Source organism: Anticarsia gemmatalis, chromosome 20 (assembly GCF_050436995.1).
Source record: "Anticarsia gemmatalis isolate Benzon Research Colony breed Stoneville strain chromosome 20, ilAntGemm2 primary, whole genome shotgun sequence".
NCBI lineage: Eukaryota > Metazoa > Arthropoda > Insecta > Lepidoptera > Erebidae > Anticarsia > Anticarsia gemmatalis.
Genome location: NC_134764.1, coordinates 3,874,924 through 3,896,984, shown reverse-complemented (window position 1 = coordinate 3,896,984; position 22,061 = coordinate 3,874,924). Strand labels below are relative to the sequence as shown.

Sequence of the window (22,061 nt, the reverse complement as noted above, 5' to 3'; positions counted from 1 at the left end):
GAATACCCGAGTTGCGTTATCATTGGTGTGATTTACGCTCTAGAAATGGCGAGTTCTGTTTTAGAAGTTGCGATATGTGTATGCGGCTGTCATAATTCAATGGCAGACCATATGTTTGTCTAATTCACCTACTAATTCAACAAATTTAACATGTTCTAGATCGTTTGTCGATGTCTATGATGGTTGAGGAACAACAGCGTACGCCTTGCGAGCCGACGGCTGCCAATGTGTCACATGCAACTCCATCGCTGCAATCACCGCGGCTGTGGCAGCGCGTGTGCATGACGCAAGCACGGTTGGGTGTGGTGCGGTGCTTCTTCAGGTTCATGAAAACGGACTCAAGCGAGTGGTTGGCTATTTTAGTAAGCAAATTTAGGGAGCGGTGTCTTGATACCATTCGTGTGAGCTCGAGACTCTAGCAGCTGTTAAGATCTTGCAGCACTACAGACATTATTTAGGCTGTATTCTCTTCAAAGTGGTTACTGACTGTAAAGCACTTAAGTTCACGCAACAGAAAAATAAATCTATTGCTACGTGTTGCCGGATAGTGGATGTATTTACATGATTTTAACTCTACCCTGGAGTACCGTAAGGGTAAAGGACATGAATGTCACGTGCAGACTATTTTAGTCGTAATCCAGTTAATGTTTAGTCTTCTTAGAATCTTCCACGATGAACATGGACTTTAGAGATTGTTAGAAATAATTTTTGATTCCCTTGCTTAAGGTCATTTGTGCAGAAATACACAAATCATTGTCTTATTTGTTAAACGCATAGAAAGGTACCGAGTGCTCCACAACAACCAATACACTCTTGGTATAAACCTTATGCCTCTTAGACATACATAGTTCATGCAGATGTATTAGGTCCTCTACCTCAATCAAATGGTTATCGATATGTTCTGATTGTAATAGATGCTTTTTAGGGTTCTATATCCAAAGGGTAAAACGGGACCCTATTGCAAAGCCTGCGCTGTCTATTTGTCTCCAGGCAGTATCTCGTAATTAGATCAGTAGTATTTGTGTGAAAGAGTAACAAACATGCATACATACGTTCATACGTACATGCATACATACACGCATTCTCACAAACTTTCGCGTTTATAATATTAGTAGGATGGTGGGTGTGCGTTCGCGCAGCGGAATGTTGTTGAATTTAAAGATATTAATTATGCAGATATTTAGTGTATGACGTCGTATAATTGTGTATGGTAAAAAAAAAATTGTGTACGCAGCCATTGTGGAGAAATTCACCAAAAACTGATTCCGCTGGGCGAACGTTGTCCTGGCGGAACTTATTTTAATCCATAGACTTTAGAAGAAAAGAGGTGTGTCCAAAAATTAGTGTGTATTTGTGTGTAATTGTGTATGTATGAATAAAATGAGTGCATGCATAAACTTCGGAGAAATTCAAGTTTCCGCTACGCGAACGTTTGGCCATTAGCTAGTTTTCATATAAAGCGCTTACATAGAGAGCTGTAGATTTTTACATACGTTGTTTTGAATTTGTTTATATTTGTTTAAAAAACAGATTTAGAAAAAATCGTAGGGCTTAAAAGATAAAAATATAAACGTAAAATACACTTAATAGGTCTTAGTTCTTAAAGTATGCACTTTGGGGTCTAGATTTTCACGTTTATACAAACCTTGTAAGTATCTGAAACATGTTGCCAAGTATCAATGATGTTCCGTTAGTAATTAAAGAGTTAAAGGACAATTTTACCATGAATAGATCACTGTTTACAAAACAGTCAAATATCACGACGTTCTAAAGGAATTGCATGGTAAAATGTATGCCAAAAATTAGTTTATTCATTCAACTATTCACATGCAAAATTTCATGTCATTAAATTTAGTAATTCAAGAAATCAATTAAAATACTGACGAAGCATCGAAAACCTACATAACCCGACCAAGTTCGGATAGCTACAAAAAAGCGGCCCAGCCATATATCTAAGAGACGTTCTTAACCCATTCAGTGCCGTGCACGCCCATCGGCGGGTGAAACGTTTTTACTGACACGCCGAGCCCGCCCATGGGCGGTTGGATTTTAACCTCCGATATCTAAGCCAATAACCATTAGAAAAATGAAAGATTTTGTGAAATGATTCGTTTTACTAAAATTTATTCGTTATCAAAACGGCCTGCAGATATCTCAGGTTTGGAAAAAAGTCAATTCCGACTTTTCATGCCGAACCCGCCCATGGGCGGGCATAACACTTATTCAGGATTTAACAACCTTTTGTGAAATTAGATAAGAACTATAATTTTAACTAAAATTTTATAATTATAAATTTTAACTAAAATTAAGTTACCTTTAATAGAAATTGATGTTGTTTTGCGTCGATAAAATATAATAAGAAGATTTATAACCTACACGCATAAAAAAAATGTTCTGGCCAGAAGCGCAAACAAATATCGCACGAGCTAAATCATTTTGCACGAAAAAACAGCAGACATAATGATCATGGTAGGACCCAGAAGTCATAAACCATATTTACCTGTGTATAACAAATTCAGTTGTATTGTCTGAACAAAAGAAAGAAAATATTACATATAGTAAATAGGAGGAACGATAAAAATTTATTGTAAGCAAATTTGCATAATGTACTTTTTTTAACTAAGTATGTAATTTAATGTACCCAAGGATTGACGACACCTGACAATTAAAAAAGGCACATATATGTGGGTTTTTAAAAGGCCTAATAGATTTCTTTACATATATATTAGCTTAATTTTTAGGATTGTATGATTTTGATTCATCTTAGATTAATTAAGTGAGAGTTATGCCTTACCTTCATGCTCCATTTCTATTTCAGCTAATAACCAATAAAACTGTCACAATTTTATCACAAATATCGCAGGAAACTTCACATACACGCTTTAAACACGGTACAGTACATGTAAACTGAACATGTGAAACGGTTTATGTCGAAATCTACAGCTACATGCCAAAAACGCCGATGGGCGGGCAAGGATACTTAATCGAGATGCCGGACCCGCCGATGGGCGGGCTGATATCATAATACAGCGGAATCTGGGTAATGTCGTTAATTTTCAGCTAGGCAGTGAATGGGTTAACCTTCCAATATAGTATTTACTAATATGGTACAGTTCCGTACACAAGCGTTAGGAAAAAATAAAACAATTGCATTTCTTGAATTAAAAATATTTTTTTAATAATAACCCAACTATCTACGATAAAAACAAATCTTCAATTAACAAGTACTTTTCTATTTAAATATCCGTGTACAAAAATTTTTTTTATTAAGTATATTACATATTATTGCCCTCTCTTTTCTTCAAGGATGGAAGTACCGTTTCAAGCGGGAAGCCGCGCGCGTCCTGTTCGACTAGCAGTTTGTGGAATATTCCACAGACGTTAAATTACGTGCGTTCACAAGAATATAATTAAATCAAAATATTAACTTTTAAAAAATGTGAATACCTATCGGAACTCCGGAATTATTCCAGTCAATTCTGGAGCTGAAAAATCAGAACAATTGAACAACAATTTGGTGTACAAAAATAAATGACCTTTAAATTATATCGAAACAACAACTGTGTTATCACCTATACCAATTCAATACCGGTATTATACGGTAAATTTTGGGATGTTACCTAAATATATTGCATGGACGCTTTTTTGTAGCTATCCGAACTTGGTCGGGTTATGTAGGTTTTCGATGCTTCGTCAGTATTTTAATTGATTTCTTGAATTACTAAATTTAATGACATGAAATTTTGCATGTGAATAGTTGAATGAATAAACTAATTTTTGGCATACATTTTACCATGCAATTCCTTTAGAACGTCGTGATATTTGACTGTTTTGTAAACAGTGATCTATTCATGGTAAAATTGTCCTTTAACTCTTTAATTACTAACGGAACATCATTGATACTTGGCAACATGTTTCAGATACCTACAAGGTTTGTATAAACGTGAAAATCTAGACCCCAAAGTGCATACTTTAAGAACTAAGACCTATTAAGTGTATTTTACGTTTATATTTTTATCTTTTAAGCCCTACGATTTTTTCTAAATCTGTTTTTTAAACAAATATAAACAAATTCAAAACAACGTATGTAAAAATCTACAGCTCTCTATGTAAGCGCTTTATATGAAAACTAGCTAATGGCCAAACGTTCGCGTAGCGGAAACTTGAATTTCTCCGAAGTTTATGCATGCACTCATTTTATTCATACATACACAATTACACACAAATACACACTAATTTTTGGACACACCTCTTTTCTTCTAAAGTCTATGGATTAAAATAAGTTCCGCCAGGACAACGTTCGCCCAGCGGAATCAGTTTTTGGTGAATTTCTCCACAATGGCTGCGTACACATTTTTTTTTTTACCATACACAATTATACGACGTCATACACTAAATATCTGCATAATTAATATCTTTAAATTCAACAACATTCCGCTGCGCGAACGCACACGGATGGTGGTACGGAACCCTTCTTGCGCGATTCTGACTTGTATATAGCCGGTTCTTAAAAAATATTATTCGCTGTGTCCTGTGCTTGGTCAAGGCACTAATGAGTTAAAGCGACTCTTTACAAATGTTGTTTCTTTATTCGGTACACCAGAATTAATAGTAACAGACTGTGGTAGAATGTTTCAGAGCTGTGTTTTCGAAATTTGTATCAGAGTTAGGTAACGATTCATATGTCATTATACCGGAGATGCATCATTCAAACAGGCAGGTAGAACGTTGTCGTTGAACGTTACTGGACGTGATCGTAAACATTGTAATTATCGTTGAGATGAATGGGCACACATGTTGATACTTAGCTACTGCGACGAAAGTAAAGAACCCTACAGCAATATCACATGGCGCGACGGGCTCCATACCCGGCCTGTCGTGGGACGAAGGGCGGACGAGCCTCCTGTGCGATGGAGATCAACGCGGTTCGTTATGAGGTTTTGTTGACGAGACTTGAGCTAGCTGTCCACGGTCCATGATGAACGTTGACTATGGATTGAGTTTTTAGTGTTTAAAAAATAGGGCAGTATGTGTCATCATTGGCCTGTGTGCATCTTTTGCAGATGATTCAGGTGGCGTCAGATAGAGAAATGAATTAATAATGAGGGAACATATTCGTGCGTGACTTAAAAGATCTATGCGGGAGTGACAACCGAGGTCGATGGTGGTTTGGAGGCACATAAATGTCGTAGTGTCCGTTTATGTGCTAACTTGTTGAGCCAGGTGCTGTCGTGAGTAGTGACGCTGTCAGCTAGTGTCCTTTTCCATGCATTATGTTCCTCAGCTTGGCTCTCCCAGGTCAAGTGATCAATGCCAAATGATGAATGTCGCGCTTGGCGCTGTCCTTATAACGTAATATGGGTAATATGACGGCCGACAGGTCTTTTAGCATCAGCTATTTCACCGAACGATATTTTTCTAGGCAAACGAGAAACGTCCATCCGATGCACGTGTCCTAGCGAAGGTGTCTTTGTTTTAGTAAAGCCATGACACTAGGTAGCTTAGCGATAGCAAGTACCTTGCCGTTTGTAACCTTATCCTCCCATTTCATGCCTAAGATTTTGCGAAGACAGCGCATGTGAAAGTTATTGAGCTTTCGTTCCTGCTTAGCATATGATGTCCACGTCTCAGCTCCGTACACGAGTATGCCTAAGACGCAAGCTTGGTAAACAAACATTTTTGTGCGATTTGACAGATGTTTGTTGCTCCATACTCTTGTAGTTTAGCCTTTCAAACATCGTAGAAGCCTTGCCTATAGGGATGTTAATCTCATCATCGAGAGAGACATTGCCTGATACTACGGAACCTAGGTAACAGAATGTATCTACAACCTCTAGAGGCGTGCCGTTTAAATAGATGGTAGGTTTTGTGGTAACGCCTTGTGCCATCACGACAGTCTTTTTTTGCGTTGATAGACATAGAGAAAATTTGGCATGCATTTGAAAATTTGTCACAATGTTCTGTAGTTCTTCTGGTTTGGAAGAGGCAAACGCTGCATCATCAGCAAATAAGAGAGTGTCAACAACTGTATGTGTATAGTAGCAGTTTTAACTGTCTCTGTGGCGCAGTGGCTATGGTCGCCACGCCGCTATCATTTTGACGAGAGATTGTGAGTTCAATCACACAGAACAATTATTTGTGCTATGCACGATTAGTGGTTTTGAGTCCAGTTATACTTTGTGACCGTTGTTTGAATGTTTGAGTGTGTCTCATATTATGATAAGATTTTCCGAATCCCTCTCCATGATCCCACTGCTGCACTGGAAGGATCACAGAACAGAGAATGTTATCTACTGTGATCAAACAAGGTTTCGTTTTACTTTGGTTGGAACGCATAATAATTTAGTAATTGTTAATTGTTATTACAGCCGCAGTTGCTGCGACGATATGTACTTTCATTTTGGAATGAAGATTTACACAGACCAACGCGTACCGTTGAAAGAGCCCTGTTTGTGTGCGTTGCGTAAGAAAGATGGGTGTCCGTGTGGCGGCTGTCCTTGCGGCACCGTGTGGGCCGTGCGCCCCCTGCGGTCCTTGCAGGCCTTCTGGACCGTGCTGCCTGTGTGGCTCAGGCGGTCAGTGCAAACCGAGGTGGAGTGGCTAATTGCGGTTATGCGGCTCTGTCTTCGTTCGGAAGTTGTGTGAGTGTCGTCACTGTACACGATGTTAGCCTGATTGAGCGACTGATCGACGCTATACTTTTTGGTCAACACCACAGATGATAAAAGTCATGTTTTATCTGGTAAAGAGTCAATGCCATTTTCCTACTTATTACTGTGTATTATTTTCTGGTAACGGAGGTAATGTAAGGTATGGTAAGGTATGAGGTATTCTGGTAATGATGGTAAATAATTATGGCTACAGCTTAGTTTGATACCTACTGTGCTACGAGTAGGATTTCATCATCTATAGAATGACTGCGCCAAGGTTTGTTTGATCTACAGATCCTTTGCCGACCAGTGAGCGCAACTGGCTCGCCTCGTGATGACTGGAGTGACAACGTGTTTGTCTCGCAATGGTGGTTGCGAGTGGATGGCCGATGCAGCGTTCTAGATGACCTGATGAGAAGTGCTTTCCTCGCATTGGTGGTTGCGAGTGGCTGGCCGAATCGGTTTCCCGGATGACACGGCATGTTGGCGTTTGGCTGCTGTCTACGTCTGCTGTTGTTGTGTGAAGCGAACGTCGTGCTTCTGTCTATATCTTCCCTCGGTGTGATGACCTGAGGTGGTAACCAGTAGTTGGTGTTGGTGAGAAATATGCGAGTGGCCTCTATTTCTCACACCGGAGATAGCGAACGCAGGGCTTCCTCTCTGTGGTTTGTTTTGACTTTATAGACTTTATTGTGTGTGACTTTATTGACTTTATTATGTATGACTTTATGACTTTGTATATGACTTTGTGTTTGGCTTTGTGTTTGGCTTTGTGTTTGGCTTTGTGTGGCTTTGTGTGGCTTTGTGTGGCTTTGTGTTTGGCTTTGTGTTTGACTTTGTGTACGGCTTTGTGTACGGCTTTGTGTACGACTTTGTGTACGACTTTGTGTACGACTTTGTGTACCTACGACTTTGTGTACGACTTTATTGTGTATAACTATATGTCTAAAACAAAATAGATTTTGTCTTCATTGTTTTACAACTGGTGTTATGTTCTCAGATGATGTCAAGGTGACCTGAAATCAACGTCTGGGCTAGCTGCCACGTACGAGAGATTGACTAGGCCTATGCCTAGCACCTCCGTAGCTGCGAAGCCCCTGCGGAGCCCCTGCGGAGCCCCTGCGGAGCCCCTGCGGTGCCCCTGCGGTGCCACTGCGGTGCCCCTGCGGAATCTAAGAGGAGTCCGAGAACGTCCTCCTGTCAGGAGAGGCCGTGTTAGAGGAAGAAAAAGAAATGCCATATGTATTAGAGGAAATAAATAAATGTGACGTTGGTCACGTGACCGAGTCCATAAAAGGGCTGCGAGCTCATTCTGAGCTCTCTTTTCCATAGGATTCACTAGCTAAGGGGTACCTCTGCCCGTTTGAATGGTCACGCTGTATTTTTCTCATTATTTATTTGTCTGTAATTGATTTTTGAAGTGATTCAGTTTGTATGTGTAAAGAGCTTGTTAATTTGCTAAAGATTGTGACTTATAGTAAAACTGTTCTATGTGTTTAGTATTTTCTTTTATTTGCTTCCACTTCTGGTTATCCTAAATATAATATATAATATAATATATAATATAATATATAATATAATATATAATAATATTATAAAGCTGAAGAGTTTGTTTGTTTGTTTGATAGTTTGTTTGTTTGTTTGAACGCGCTAATCTCGGGAACTACTGGTCCGATTTTAAAAATTCTTTCAGTGTTAGATAGCCCATTTATCGAGGAAGGCTATCCATACTTAATATTATAAATGCGAAAGTAACTCTGTCTGTCTGTCTGTCTGTCTGTCTGTCTGTCTGTCTGTCTGTCTGTCTGTCTGTCTGTCTGTCTGTCTGTCTGCTACTCAATCACATCTAAACTACTGAACCAATTTGTATGAAATTTGGTATGGAGATATTTTGATACCCGAGAAAGGACATAGGCTACTTTTTACCCCGGGAAAATATCGCATTTCCCGGGAAAATTCAGAAAATTCAACGAAGTCGCGAAAAATCAGTGTTATAATGACTTGAACTAACAAAATTCCGTTGCCATGGCAACTGTTTTAATGGCGGATATGCCTTAGCGCGACTTCGTTATACTAAGAGATATAAATATTTTGAGAATATTTTTCGTGAAAAAAAGCATATATTATATCATCACGCTACGAGTACCAATAGGAGCAGAGTAGGTAACAGTAAAAAGTGTTACAAAAACATGGAAAATTCTGACCCATTCTCTCTTATGTGACGCAAGCGAAGTTGCGCGGGTCAGCTAGTAGGCTATATATCATCACGCTACGACCAATAGGAGCAGAATAACGGTGAAAAATGTTACAAAAACGGGGAAAATTATGATTCTCTTAAGTGACGCAAGCGAAGTTGCGCGGGTCAGCTAGTACTTAATAAATTTATTCCTGATTAACCAAAAATAATAACATAAATTTTAAAAGCCGCTTGGTCACTATAAATCTTTCAGTTCATTAGGAACAAGGAAATGAGTATTACTTAAGTAGGTATACTTATGATATAGTGCCGTATTAATTAATTGTTGTTCACCGCGCTATGCCATGGACAGTAAGCAGCTATTTCTGTAATGTAGATAGATATATGAGGAGATTTACTATTCTTACACAATATAATTGGAGACCCGAACAATACTTACGTAGGAAAATCCTTATTAGTGAAACTAAGGAGGAATATTGTTACCTACAATCAATTAGCCAATTTACCCGGTCTATCTTTGGTTTCTGCGGTAAGCTTAATATTAATTTGCCTTAGGAGTACCTATTTCCAACAATAATTTGATAATGTTTCCTGTTATTTTGTGTCACCATTATTTTAATTTGCGACGTAAACAGGAAATTTGAAGAAAATATTAAAGTTTTCAGGCTTATAGAACGGTTACACTAGCGAAAATTCTGGTAATTACACGCAAAGACCAGCATTGTTTACCTATAATTATGTAGATACGTTTCGAGTCAACACCACCAGGCCTGTTTCCCATCACAATTCGTCCAGTTTTTTGATGATAACTAGGTATTTCCTGTTTGATTACAAAATCTTCAAATCAAGTTTAGTAAATGCGTCTTCCTACACTGCATTGACAAGTTTGCGATAAAGCGTTAGTGTAAAAAGCCTCTAATGGATTGGAAGTACCCAGTCAATATTAGTAGTACTAGTAGTCAGTGCTATTTGTATAAGGGTTTACAAAAATACTTAGTATCGACCGATTTTATACCTTTAGGCCATATAATATACATATATGCGGTTTTTAACGCAACGTTTGTCACCATGATTCGACCTGTATGCATACATGTTATGCATTAGATGCGATGCGATCCTTATGGCACTTTTTTTTTTAATTTGTAATATCAAACTAATCTGAGTCTGCTACCTTACATTTAATTTTTATACTCAAAAACCTCGTCATCCTAGCAGACAATAAGAAAATATTATCCGTGAAACGAGATTTAAGATTGACGCAGGAGCACATTGGCTTAACGATGCCTTCCTGTGCTCGTAACTACGCGCTCGGCATCTAAACAACACAGTATCTATTCTAGAACAAGAGGATCTTTGACCTTGCTTCGATGACTTCTCTCCCTACCCGTTAATCAGACTTGGAATTGAGTTGTTTACTACGCCTTTCCTACGTTGTAATAAGCAGTCAGTAAAAAAGGTTTCAAACAAACAAACATACATTACATACATACATACATAATAATATCACGCTAATATTATTCCCGAAAGCGTAAGCAGCGGTCTAAAAAATTAAACAAGGAAACCTTAAAGAAATATTAGGTACATTGACCAATAGAGTTACCAAGAGGTATAGTCAGCTGCAAAAGTACCTGAACAACTTCATATTTTCAAATCCTCTGTGTTACGTAACTTTAATAAATAACTGATCAAAATCAGGTAGAATGAGTTAAAATTTAACATTTCAATCAATGGCAAATGTTTTTTCCATGGAATAATTTATATCACTTCAGTATATAGGGTTTCAAAAGATTGAGTATGATCAGCTACTTTTGGAGCTGACTGTACTAACTAGTGATTACAAAAAAGTTTCTGATGCCCTATTCTATTTGAACTTGCCCGCGCTAAATCTCTCCGTAGACAATCACATTCTATAATTATTCTTTTATAATTTTTTGTCGTTGGAAAAAACTGTCAACAACTGACAGCTGACTTTTACTGACAACAACCGATAATAAAATGTCAAATAATAGCGGGAGAAGTTAATTTGTGTATATTGATTACTATAAAATAGTTTAAGATATAAAATATTGTTGCGGATTATTAATTGTTACTAGGTCATAAGATGCCGAGAGCTTTAAGTTTAAAAAAGGTGCCATACATATTTTATTGCATGTGCTAAAAGTAAGTAATTGTTATCAATAGGTATGTAAACTAAAGGTATAAAAAATCACATAATTTTCAGCCACAGCAGGCTGGTCCTTCGAAGAATCAGAAGTCAATAACAGCGTTCTTGAAAAGTACAACAAATGGTGCCAGTCAGAAACAAGTTTCGCCAGAAAAAAGTTCGAATTCACAATCATGTACAGAGCCAAAGAGTTCTAAAAGGAAAGCTTTATCACCTGTTGTATTAGATAAGATAAACGTAGAATCATCAGACAACAATGTGGAACACAATTTACCTAATGGTTCAATTTCAAACACCCCTAAGAAACTTAAGACTGAATGTAATCAAAAAAGTAGTTCTCCAAAGAAAAGGACTGCTATTAGTCCTAATAAAAAGTCCCCTAATAAGGAAAATACTCTTGAGAAATGGCTCTCTCCTAAGAAAAACCTTAAGGAGCAGTTGGAGACAGCACACAGTTCTCAAAATGGAAATCACATAAATAAAGACAGTAGAAATACGACAGATTTTACAGAAACTATGATAAGTAATCATAAACCACCAATTAAACTAGAAGTTAACAATCATGTAATAAGTGTATTTGAAAATGGGAGTAAGTTAGAAAATCATGTTACAAAAGCTGGAACTCCTGTTAAAAAATCACCATTTAAGACTACACACAGCCCACGAAGAAGTAGAACACCAAAGAAAAGTCCACTGCCAGGTATGTACTGTGATTAAATGGATACCATTTGTGTAAATAACTTGTTGTATACAATATCAGGAATTGGTATGAAATCATGGTTTTTCGTATAAGGCTTTAACTAAAATTCCAATATGTAAAACCGTAATAAAATAAAATTTATGTTTCATTCAATAGGTTTAATACACACACTGCCCTGATATATATATGGACCCTTAATGTATATTTACAAATTTGCATCGCCTAGAAAAAACCAATAACATAAAATTTTTGAGTGATATTTCAACATTTCAAATGCTATAAACCTCTGCACACTGTTAAACAGGTATTCTTTTATCTATAACATTTCCAGAGTTCAAATGTTCTCCCATCAGTCAGCTGAGGACACCGGACAAAACCCTCAAAGAAGTGACCTCTCCATCAAAGAGTGGCTCCACTGTGAAGATACTAGACTTTGGTCCTGAAGAAATGTGTGATGACTTTGGTGACGAGTGGGAAGTAGATGATATTGAAGAGGTGATGTATTTATGCTTAATTTACTATGTAATAGAAAGAAATATAAGCTGGATATTATGTTACTTAATTCTATCATTGTAGGCTTTTAATATATTCAGCTCATTCTTAACCAATAAATGCTTCTCCGGTTTGTGAGGTACATTTAGCAGCAGTTTGTCTATTCAATAGCTCATATAAAAAAGATGCTATTGAATAGATAGACTACCGTTAAATGTACTCAGAAACCAGGGGTGAGTCATCCTAATAAAAGTGACATCAACTATTTATGTTATGTACTTCTCGATAGTGTTAAAAGTAAACTGTGTAAATAGGCTCCAATAAAATACCTAGCTGCATTTTAGTGTTTCGTTTTATATCTCATTGATGATCTAGGCATCTGTATATTAAAACAAGGCTTTGTATGATGCAGGACATAGTTGAAAACCTGGATCTAAGTACAATGCAGAGATGTGAAATACTTACTGTTCACAACAATAGTAACAGGGTGGAATTAAAACTGAAAGATAGTGAGAACAACAGAGGCACTTGCTTTGTTGAAGGTGTTTGGTAAGTTGTAACACTCTATTTTACTTATTATGAAGAATCAACACCTTCTGATCCACTGAGTCATCACTATTTTAATTCTACTTCCTATTTTAGTTTTAATTGTTTTGATAAGCCGCTGATCCTATAATATTAATGTTACTTGTATATTTTTTTTTTATCTTTGAGTTTCAATCAATTGTTTACAATCTAACAAAACTTAATAATTAAGAATAATTTATTTTACAGGCTATACACTCCTTTCGTCGTCGGTGACATAATTAGCGTACTAGCGTCCCGCAACTCCGCCGGCCAGTACTGTGTGAACAACACATCAGGGTTGATAGTACTTCGGCCAGACCACTTGGTGTCCAGCACTAGTGTGGTCGCCGGCGTGTTCTGCAAGCGCAAGGCGATACTGCAGGAGAGGTGGCGGGGCATAGACTCTGCTAATACTGCTGTAAGTCGTCACATAACTAATTAAACAGATATAGTAAAAAAAGAATATTCCATAGTGATTTGTTAAAATGGAACAACGATTAATCTAGTCTTCTTTATGTAACTACATGCTTTATTATGCACTGAATATGCCAATTTCTTTTATGGTTTGTCCGTTAAAGCCGGAGGTACATTAGGGAACAAAAATGTGTCGGCGTTATGTGCTGGGACAATTGTTCCTAGAAGACTTGCATATACAAGTAATGTCTTTTTTATATAAATGTATCTATTATGTTTTAGATGACTACAGGTATACTAATCCACGAGTTGGTACAGAAAGCTCTGACTCAGAACATAACATCCATGGAACAGCTGCGCGCTGTAACGGATAATATTATCAAGGAGTCTGTAGGCAGTCTGTACGACGCGGGACTGAGCGAAGAAAAGACTAGAAACAATATACACAATTATATACCGCCACTGACAGACTTCATGAACACTTATGTAGCACCGAAACCACCTACTGTTGCCGTATGTGAAATTACTAGACCTATTTTAACTATAAGTGATTATTTAGTATTTTTTACTAGTAAGTTTGATACCTTTTTTATTGTTCTCGCTGGCTACTCAAGGATTTTTTTAAATTTCAACATCTGTTTTATTTATTGCTATCATTTTGTCCTATTACAGAATGTACAAAAGGATAAAAACAATTGGTCAGGCCACATAGATAAAGTGTTGGATATTGAAGAGAATCTCTGCTGTCCAAAGTTGGGATTAAAAGGAAAAATTGATGCAACATTACAAGTCACTATTCATGAAAGGAAAGGTAAATCATTTTTTTCGTAGTTTCTAAAACTTCCTATTGTTGATAATCTTTAATACTGTTAAAATATCGTAAATACATTCTTTTGATAGAAATTTTGGTGTATAAATTGGGCTACTCCCAGTTTAATATATCTGTATAATGTTTCTGAGATGTTTTTACTACTTCTGATTTTCGGCAGGTCGTCAGCGCGCAGTAGTCCCTTTAGAGTTGAAGAGCGGTAAAGCATCAATGTCGGCGGAACACCGCGGCCAGCTGGTACTGTACGGTATGATGCTGAACCTACACAACCGAGAGGACCCCACTACAGCCGAGCAGAGGGGACTGCTGCTATATTTAAAGTTAGTACTTTTAAAAAGTCATGCTTAGTTATGTAAATATGTGCTTCTTTGAACCGACTAAAAGTGTTTCGAGCAAAAAAGTTTCTGAACGTTACACTATTTACAGATGGTCATGGCCAATGGCTACCAAGTCTTGAAACACGTTCTGACTGTATTCAAGTAAAAGTTATCTTTCGTAGGGATCGTGTAGAGCTTCGTGAAGTGAGCTGCGGGTACCCAGAGCGTCGCGACCTGATCATGTTACGTAACCAACTTGTACATTATCTAGCACCTTCACCACAGGACATAGATCAAGGTAATCATTTTATAATTATTATTTTCTACATACTTACCTTATACTAACCGTATTCCGTTTTGTAATAATTTATTTTACGGAACTAAGTTATTGGAATATTTGGTAAAAAAAATTGGGTGTTTTATTTCCACAGAGCAATTAACAGACATAGAGGATGCATCAGCACTGTTGCAGCAGAAGCTGCCGGAGCCGGTGGATCACCACAACGCCTGCGCTAAATGCCCTTATCTTACTCTGTGTTCTTTGCACTTGTGGTATGTTAGTGTTATAAACACTCACAAGCAGTTCATATTCTTCTTACACATCTGTCATAAAACTTCGTTAAATCGCTGAACTGCATAAACAAATATAGTACTTACACGCCACACGCCTTACGTTAGTAGAAAGTAGTAGTTAAGTTTTAAGTAAGTTGATTTAACGGAAATCATCCCGAAAAATGATCAGTGTATTCTGTTTCCTATAATAAAAACTGCTTTACAATAATTATTTTATTGTAAATATTTTTTTTGTATGTAAATATATATTTTCTATCTATTCTATTCAATAAGTAAATAAGACAAAACATTGTATAGCTGACATTAGAGTCTGTACACATGTCATAATAAGACAGAAATAATTTAACAAATATTCCAGGCACACAGACGGCCCTACAGTATCGGAGTGTCACCCTCTCTCCAAACTACGTCCGGACGCATTAGGTCACTTGTCTGAACAACACGTCAAGTACTTCCTACACTGGACCGCTTTGCTCAAGATGGAGGAACGAGGGCAAATGGTGGCCGCACCCTTACATGCTTTGTGGACTGATACTGTTGAGAAAAGGTAATAATAAAAGCCGGTTATTTATGTCATGCAACGATTAACGCCATTCGATAATCGTTCGCAAAGCTTAAATTGCGCTGATCATAACATGTGTATATTAGGTGTGAAAACGTCGTTATGTCGTCCATTTTAACATCACTGGATCGTTTATTTGCAAAAATTGCGTTATTTTGTTAAGGAAACTTAACCCAATAAGTATCTACTCTTTATTCTTTTAAATTGACCTTAAATAACGTATGATTTTGATAATTTTTCTATAAACTGGTATTGTGTTTCAGAGCTAAACGCGGTACATGTGCGGCGAACTTAAAATTAAAGACTGTTCAACCATCGGGAGATAGACATCTTCATGTGTTTCTACGAAATTCTACTGAAAATGGTAATTAAAAACATTATTATTTAAAAAATCACCTCCAAGGGAAACACTTCTAATGACGCATAAAGCCTTTTAATCTATAGTAATCTTTATATTCAGGTCATAAACAAGAGGAAGTGAAAACAACGAAAGGACCTCAGGAGAATGACTTCTCGATAGTTAGCATAGAGAACAGACCATGGATCGCAGCGGGCGTCGTCACAGTATCTAACTCTAAGGAAATACACATACTTTTAGAAAGGTTAGAAAATACATAATTATCTGGAACACGTACACGCACCCATACACTGAAAGTGTACGTCAAGCGATTACGTCCGTATTACCTACTTCACCAACAAAATTTATGATCCTACGCGCCGTTAAAAAGCCTCTATTCTTCAATTCTCAATCTATATGAAGAACTTAACTAAATCATATATCATCATCATCATCATATCACTATAATTTTACATTTGTATTTCTAATCATATCTCACTGCGCAAGACGTAATGCTACAATTAATAATACTTATAAATTGTATTAGTACTTAACTAGTAACTTTCCTAAATGATTCCAACAAAGAATGTATTTAAATGCAAGGTGTATATTTTCAGAGATGTAAGTCGTCGCCTGGACAAGAACACCGTGTATCACATAGACACATACGAGTCATACGCTACGACTGTACAGAACCTCACCAACTTGGGCGTACTCATGGAAGATAGCGATCGAGCTCACAGACTTAGAAAGTAAGTGCATGTCTATTATATATCTATACTAATATTATAAAGGTAAAGAGTTTGTTTGTTTGAACGCGCTAATCTCAGGAACTACTGGTGCGACTTGAAAAAATCTTTTACTATTAGATAGCCCATTTATCAAGGAAGGCTATAGCCTATATAACATCACGCTACGACCAATAGAAGCAGAGAACCAGTAATAAAAATTACAAAAACGGGGAAATTTTAACCCATTCTCTTCTGTGGCAAGTGAAGTTGCGCGAGTCAGCTAGTCGTTCAATAAACAGCATTTGTTGTAAATTTAATAATGAGTAACTGTTAACATCTCCCCTAAAAAACATCGACTAATCATTCTGCATAAAATTGGTCTCTTAACTAGGTAAGTGCTCATTCACGTTGACTCGCGGGCGCGGTCTAAGTAGCGGGCGAGCTAGCGGTGTCGCGCGCGGCCCGCGTGGCGCGCTCGCGCCAATATCAAGCGCGTGAAGACGTTCGTGTGTGTTCACGTCGAACTAGCGGTGGCGGGCGCGATTCACTCGCGACGTCAAGTAAGTTCAACCAGTTTGAGCCAAACGCCCGCCTGGCGGCCAACGTGAGCACAAAACGCCACGTCCCCGCGCTCGCGACCGCCACCGCGCCCGCGAGTTCCAACGTGAACAAGCACTAAGTAAGTCTGTATGTAAGTTATATTACTGTGTAATAAAATTAGTGCAATATATTTAACACTGTGAACACACATTTGTAATCTCGAGCACAGAATAATAGTACTCGTTTTGTTGGCATCTAAGCCTAAAAAATCTTAGCCTAAGTACTATATTTTCAGGATTATAATAGACAAAGAGCCTCCACACTTCGACAGTAAGCTCCCCCGCGAGGTGGGTCGCCTCGGCACCAAGTTGATGCGCTCCCTCAACATACAACAACAACGCGCCGTGCTCAAGGCACTCGCTGCTAAAGACTACGCGCTGTTGCAGGGACTACCGGGCACTGGTAACTACGATTTCTTTCCCCACTCTGAGTTGCTGTTGTCTTTTTTTTAAATCCTTTCGTTATTGGGATCCTTAAAGGCGGCTTAAAGTGTAAAGTAGAAGTGTATCGTTTTTTTTTATAGCTTATAGTCGTAGACTAGATTCAAGGCTGCTCTTAAAATCTTCCTAATTACCTATAATCCTATCCAACTGGAAAACCGGACCCTCTTTAACATTTACAAACTACCACTTGGGTTAGTAGTTAAAACTATATCAACTTATGATTATTGCTTTAAACAATTGAACAATATATTATAAATGCGCTATATTGTAAGTTATTGGTTTCAGGTAAAACACAAACAATCAGTGTGTTAATACAAATGTTAGTTGCTTTGAAGCTGCGCGTGCTGGTCACTGCGCACACACACTCAGCGGTCGACACTGTACTGACCAGGTTTGACATATTATTGTAAATTTTAAACTCTGCTGTAATACTATTGCAGAAAGGACCGTCAATTTTAAGCAATTCTCATTTATTATCTTGTATGTAGTTTGACATGTAGTGTAACTACTTTTTAGCATCACTTAAAATTTAATCAGATTTTTGCTTGCGTCCGAAAAGTTAGCAAAATCGATGCACGTGTAAATGCCTCTGTATTTTGATTCTCTATGACATAAGATATTTAACACATATCAGCTTGAAAGAGTTAAGTGTACTTTGACGTATACGTAACGTACGTTAAAGTATACGAAAACGTTTCACCGTACATTATTTACCATTAATGTTACACAGGATACCAGACACAGTGCGTGTATTAAGACTGGGCTCGTCGTCACGTGTCGCGGCCGCGCTGAACAAACGAACAGAACAAGTGCTCACCGCCAAATGCGACACTCCTGAACAACTCGCCGATTTGTATGATTCTATGGTACGGTATTTACTAAAGGTATTTACGACACATATCGAACGGCAAGTTTCTTAATTAAAAATATCCTAGAAGAAGTAGTAAGTCCTAGAAAAAAATACGTTATAAATTGACTGTCATTTTTAATTTACCTCTATACTTTGGCTGTTACTTTTGATGAAGAAACTGGCCGTTAGTAGAAGAAAGTCATAACTCACTGTTATGTTGATGTCGCTTAATGCGTTTTTATTCTGAAGATTCTGATTTGATAAATAGCAAAGTAATATACCTAATTATTATTTGTTTATCAGGAAGTGGTTGGTGTAACGTGTTTGGGAGCAGCTCACGCTATGTTAGCGCGGACTACGTTTGATATATGTATCGTTGATGAAGCCACCCAGGTATGTACAGATTATTTAAACATTTTACCTATCTTCTTTGTTCTACTCAACTTTTCTATAAGAAGAAAGTCTTTGATTTTCTCTGGGTTAGGCCTATCGTAGTGTAAATGTCGTGTTAATGTTTGTATATTCTGTTCTAGGTGTTACAGTGTACAGTCCTCCGTCCATTATTTGCTGCAAAAAGATTCGTGTTAGTCGGAGATCCGGAACAACTGCCACCCGTTGTCAGAAGTAAAGCTGCAAGGTAAACAAATATATTCTACTTTAGACAATTCCATTACTTCGAGGTAGTATTAGTTAGCTGAATCAAGAGAGAGAGAGAGAGAGAGAGAGAGATGAGACCAACGCGTATAATTAAATATCTCAATGATTTAGATTAGAAAAAATATTTATACTGTATTAAAAACACTATTGTTGTTATGCTGCTACCAGTGATATTTCACAGAGGTAAGTTTAAATTAATTATTATTATATATTTTTCTTTTTTGTTGTTCTTTGATTATTTTATTACAGAAGGAAGGTAAAACATACTTACCTGTAATACACCACATTTACTAAAAGCTATAGCTGACCTTTGCTGAAATCGCGACCCGTGATTTAAAATATTATCTTAATCGGATCAACTGTTTAAGTATAACAAATACACAGATATGAAATTGAAGATCCAGCAGTTTTACGAAAACAAACAGACCGCACCTAAAATTAAATTTCAACGTCACCTCATAATTCTAACAGGTCAAATAATGAAAAGTAGTACTTATACTAGTTTATATGTACCAGGCGCCTAGGAATGGAAGAGAGTCTGTTCCACCGTCTGTCGTGCGAGGAAGCCACGTCGACGTTACAGCTGCAGTACCGCATGAACCAGGCGCTCGCCGACGTCGCCAACACCGTGGCGTATGACGGGAAACTCAAGTGTGCCGATCAGAAGATCGCTGAAGCAACACTTAATATCGATATAAAGGTAAATTTTCCAACTAGTACTTTCAATATTCCAAAATTACAGATAGATTGCTATCTTAAATTATTACGTTTAAGTAATCTATCATTAAATCGGCCTAGCCGGGCGGCAAAACCGAATATGTGTGGATGAACCCGATCGGCACAAGCTAAAACGAGTGAGTCATTTTGCCGAAGCGAATATGTGTGTAGCAAGCCTGACCAATTTTGGTGCGATTTGCTATCTATGACAAGGTTACAGAAATCGAGGTAACGATAAACTAAGAGAAAATTCTTGCCTTTAGTACTTAAACAGTAGTACAAAACACTTAAACAATGGATAGGCCTTAGACAATTCCGCAATTCTAGTAAGAAAGTCCTAAATTTACGTAAATTATCCGTTACATACAAAACGATTAACTGGTCTCCGCCTACTCCTTTTGGAAGGAAGACGTGATTTTATGTATTTATGTCTGTACAAAAATATTCTGTCATTAATATAACTAATAACTTTAAATATTTTCAGAAAATATCCCACCTTACATCCGCATCACCTTGGTTGGAGACAGCATGTAGTCCGTCATCGGAGCACGCCGTACTGTTCATAGACGTGGACACCACTGATGACGTCACCGACAGTCTCAATAGTAACAAGAATGTCATCAATTCCACTGAAGCCTGTGTTGTCATTGCTGTAGTGGAAGCTTTGAAACAGGTCAGTAATGTATAATAATGCTGTAGTGAAATAAATCCCTGTTAAACGTCATCACTTTCCAATCTTAATAAATTTTAAAACTTACTGTTGGCCGCCATCTGCCGTCATCCTCCTTGATACTATTAATCTATTAGTCAAAAATCTATAATTGAACATTCCAAGGTTTCTAATAATCTTAAGTTAGATTACACAATGTCAGCCTAAAAGCTAGTCTAAAGCTGTAGAGCTATAACTTGTACTATTTTATAATTATTATAATTGTTTGCAAAATAAATTTTCCGTCATATACTGTAACTTAAGCATAATAATAATATTTAACACATTTTCTATTACTGATTTTACATAGACCACAAAAATAATATACTTTTTCCTTAACAGGGTGGTGTGAAACCATCAGACATAGGCGTGATAGCTCCATATCGCGACCAAGTAGCCTTACTGCGTCGGTCGCTCTCACGGTACTCGGTTGAGGTCAGCACCGTCGACCAGTTTCAAGGCAGAGACAAGTCTGTTATCGTTTACTCGTGTACTAAACGTGCACTACAAGATGGACACAAAGTGAAGGTAAGATTACATTTTATAAGCTTCAAAATTATGTAATAACATCACATGCAGCACCAGGTTCAAATCCTGCATAGGTCAGACACTCGTTAAATAGGTATTTGGCTATAAAAAAAATCGTTCAATATGGAAAAACCGTTCCTTGAAAAGCTAGCGAGTCTGCGAGGTATGGTTCGAATGTAGTGATATGTGAATATGTGAATGATTAAACGATAATTAAATAACTTGAAAAGACCGAATCCAATGGCAACACAACTAACCAGCTGGTTAAAACTCACAAGGTATTAGTAATAGGTCAATATAATGATAGTAATTAAACCTTTATTTGCAGGAAGGTGAAGTACTAAACGACCAAAGACGTCTAGCCGTGAGCGTAACTCGCGCTAAACACAAACTGCTTATAATCGGCAACTCCACCGCTTTGCAACGATATGCACCACTTCAGAGACTAATAACTACTTGTAACAGTATTAAAGTTGATAAATCTACTGTAGCCGATATTCGAACTAAGTATAGTATGTTTGTGGCATAATTAGAAAGTATCGGATTTTGTAAACAGCTATGAATAGATTATAAGTTCTCTTACAAGCACTGCCGGACATTGAGTAACTGTATCTACCTCAAGTTAAAATTGATTTGTTTCTGATTCTGCAAAATTTTTATAGTGGTTCGGCCGAAAACTTGTGGTCCAAATTCTACAAGCTGGTTTGCCTGACTGTTACAGTATAGTAATTTGTTGTTTATGTAAGAAGTGCTGAAAAAGTGCGTGAAAATTATGATGTCGTGATGTAATAGAATATTTTATTGTGATTATGTGGCTATACAATGTAAATAAGTTTTAATTAATCATGTTGTCGAAGTATGTACATTTTTTAATAATAAAACATGTTCGAACTTATAAAAAGTAGTTTATTTGATTAGTCTATCTGACTGTAATGGAATGCAATTGTTTTTTATCCGTCAGGTTGGTTGCCTTGTTGATCTGTCAAACTCCCGTCAATTTGACGCTCAGCTGACATTTGACAAG

The 22,061-nt window shown here is 37.3% G+C and overlaps 1 protein-coding gene and 1 long non-coding RNA gene across 3 annotated transcripts; both read left to right on the top strand.

The window, feature by feature from the left end:
• Nucleotides 1-708: 708 nt before the first annotated feature.
• Nucleotides 709-8,149, top strand: LOC142981443 (uncharacterized). Its single transcript, XR_012959934.1, has 2 exons — nucleotides 709-7,315; nucleotides 7,651-8,149. It is a non-coding gene; the product is annotated as an uncharacterized LOC142981443 (long non-coding RNA).
• A 2,673-nt stretch (nucleotides 8,150-10,822) lies between these two features.
• On the top strand, nucleotides 10,823-21,990 carry Dna2 (DNA replication helicase/nuclease 2). Of its 2 annotated transcripts, none has more exons than XM_076128059.1 (23): nucleotides 10,823-10,975; nucleotides 11,075-11,711; nucleotides 12,043-12,206; nucleotides 12,616-12,752; nucleotides 12,978-13,188; nucleotides 13,467-13,697; nucleotides 13,857-13,995; nucleotides 14,174-14,333; nucleotides 14,513-14,628; nucleotides 14,762-14,882; nucleotides 15,262-15,450; nucleotides 15,729-15,829; nucleotides 15,926-16,067; nucleotides 16,420-16,554; nucleotides 17,369-17,535; nucleotides 17,862-17,967; nucleotides 18,307-18,442; nucleotides 18,730-18,819; nucleotides 18,960-19,063; nucleotides 19,600-19,783; nucleotides 20,285-20,473; nucleotides 20,852-21,037; nucleotides 21,366-21,990. In XM_076128059.1, the coding sequence occupies exons 1-23, from the start codon at nucleotides 10,949-10,951 to the stop codon at nucleotides 21,564-21,566; spliced, it is 3,873 nt and encodes a 1,290-aa protein (XP_075984174.1). In that variant the 5' UTR covers nucleotides 10,823-10,948; the 3' UTR covers nucleotides 21,567-21,990. The 2 variants fall into 2 exon arrangements, with proteins under 2 accessions (XP_075984174.1, XP_075984173.1); XM_076128058.1 differs by having other exon boundaries at nucleotides 11,069-11,711.
• The last annotated feature ends 71 nt before the right edge of the window (nucleotides 21,991-22,061 follow it).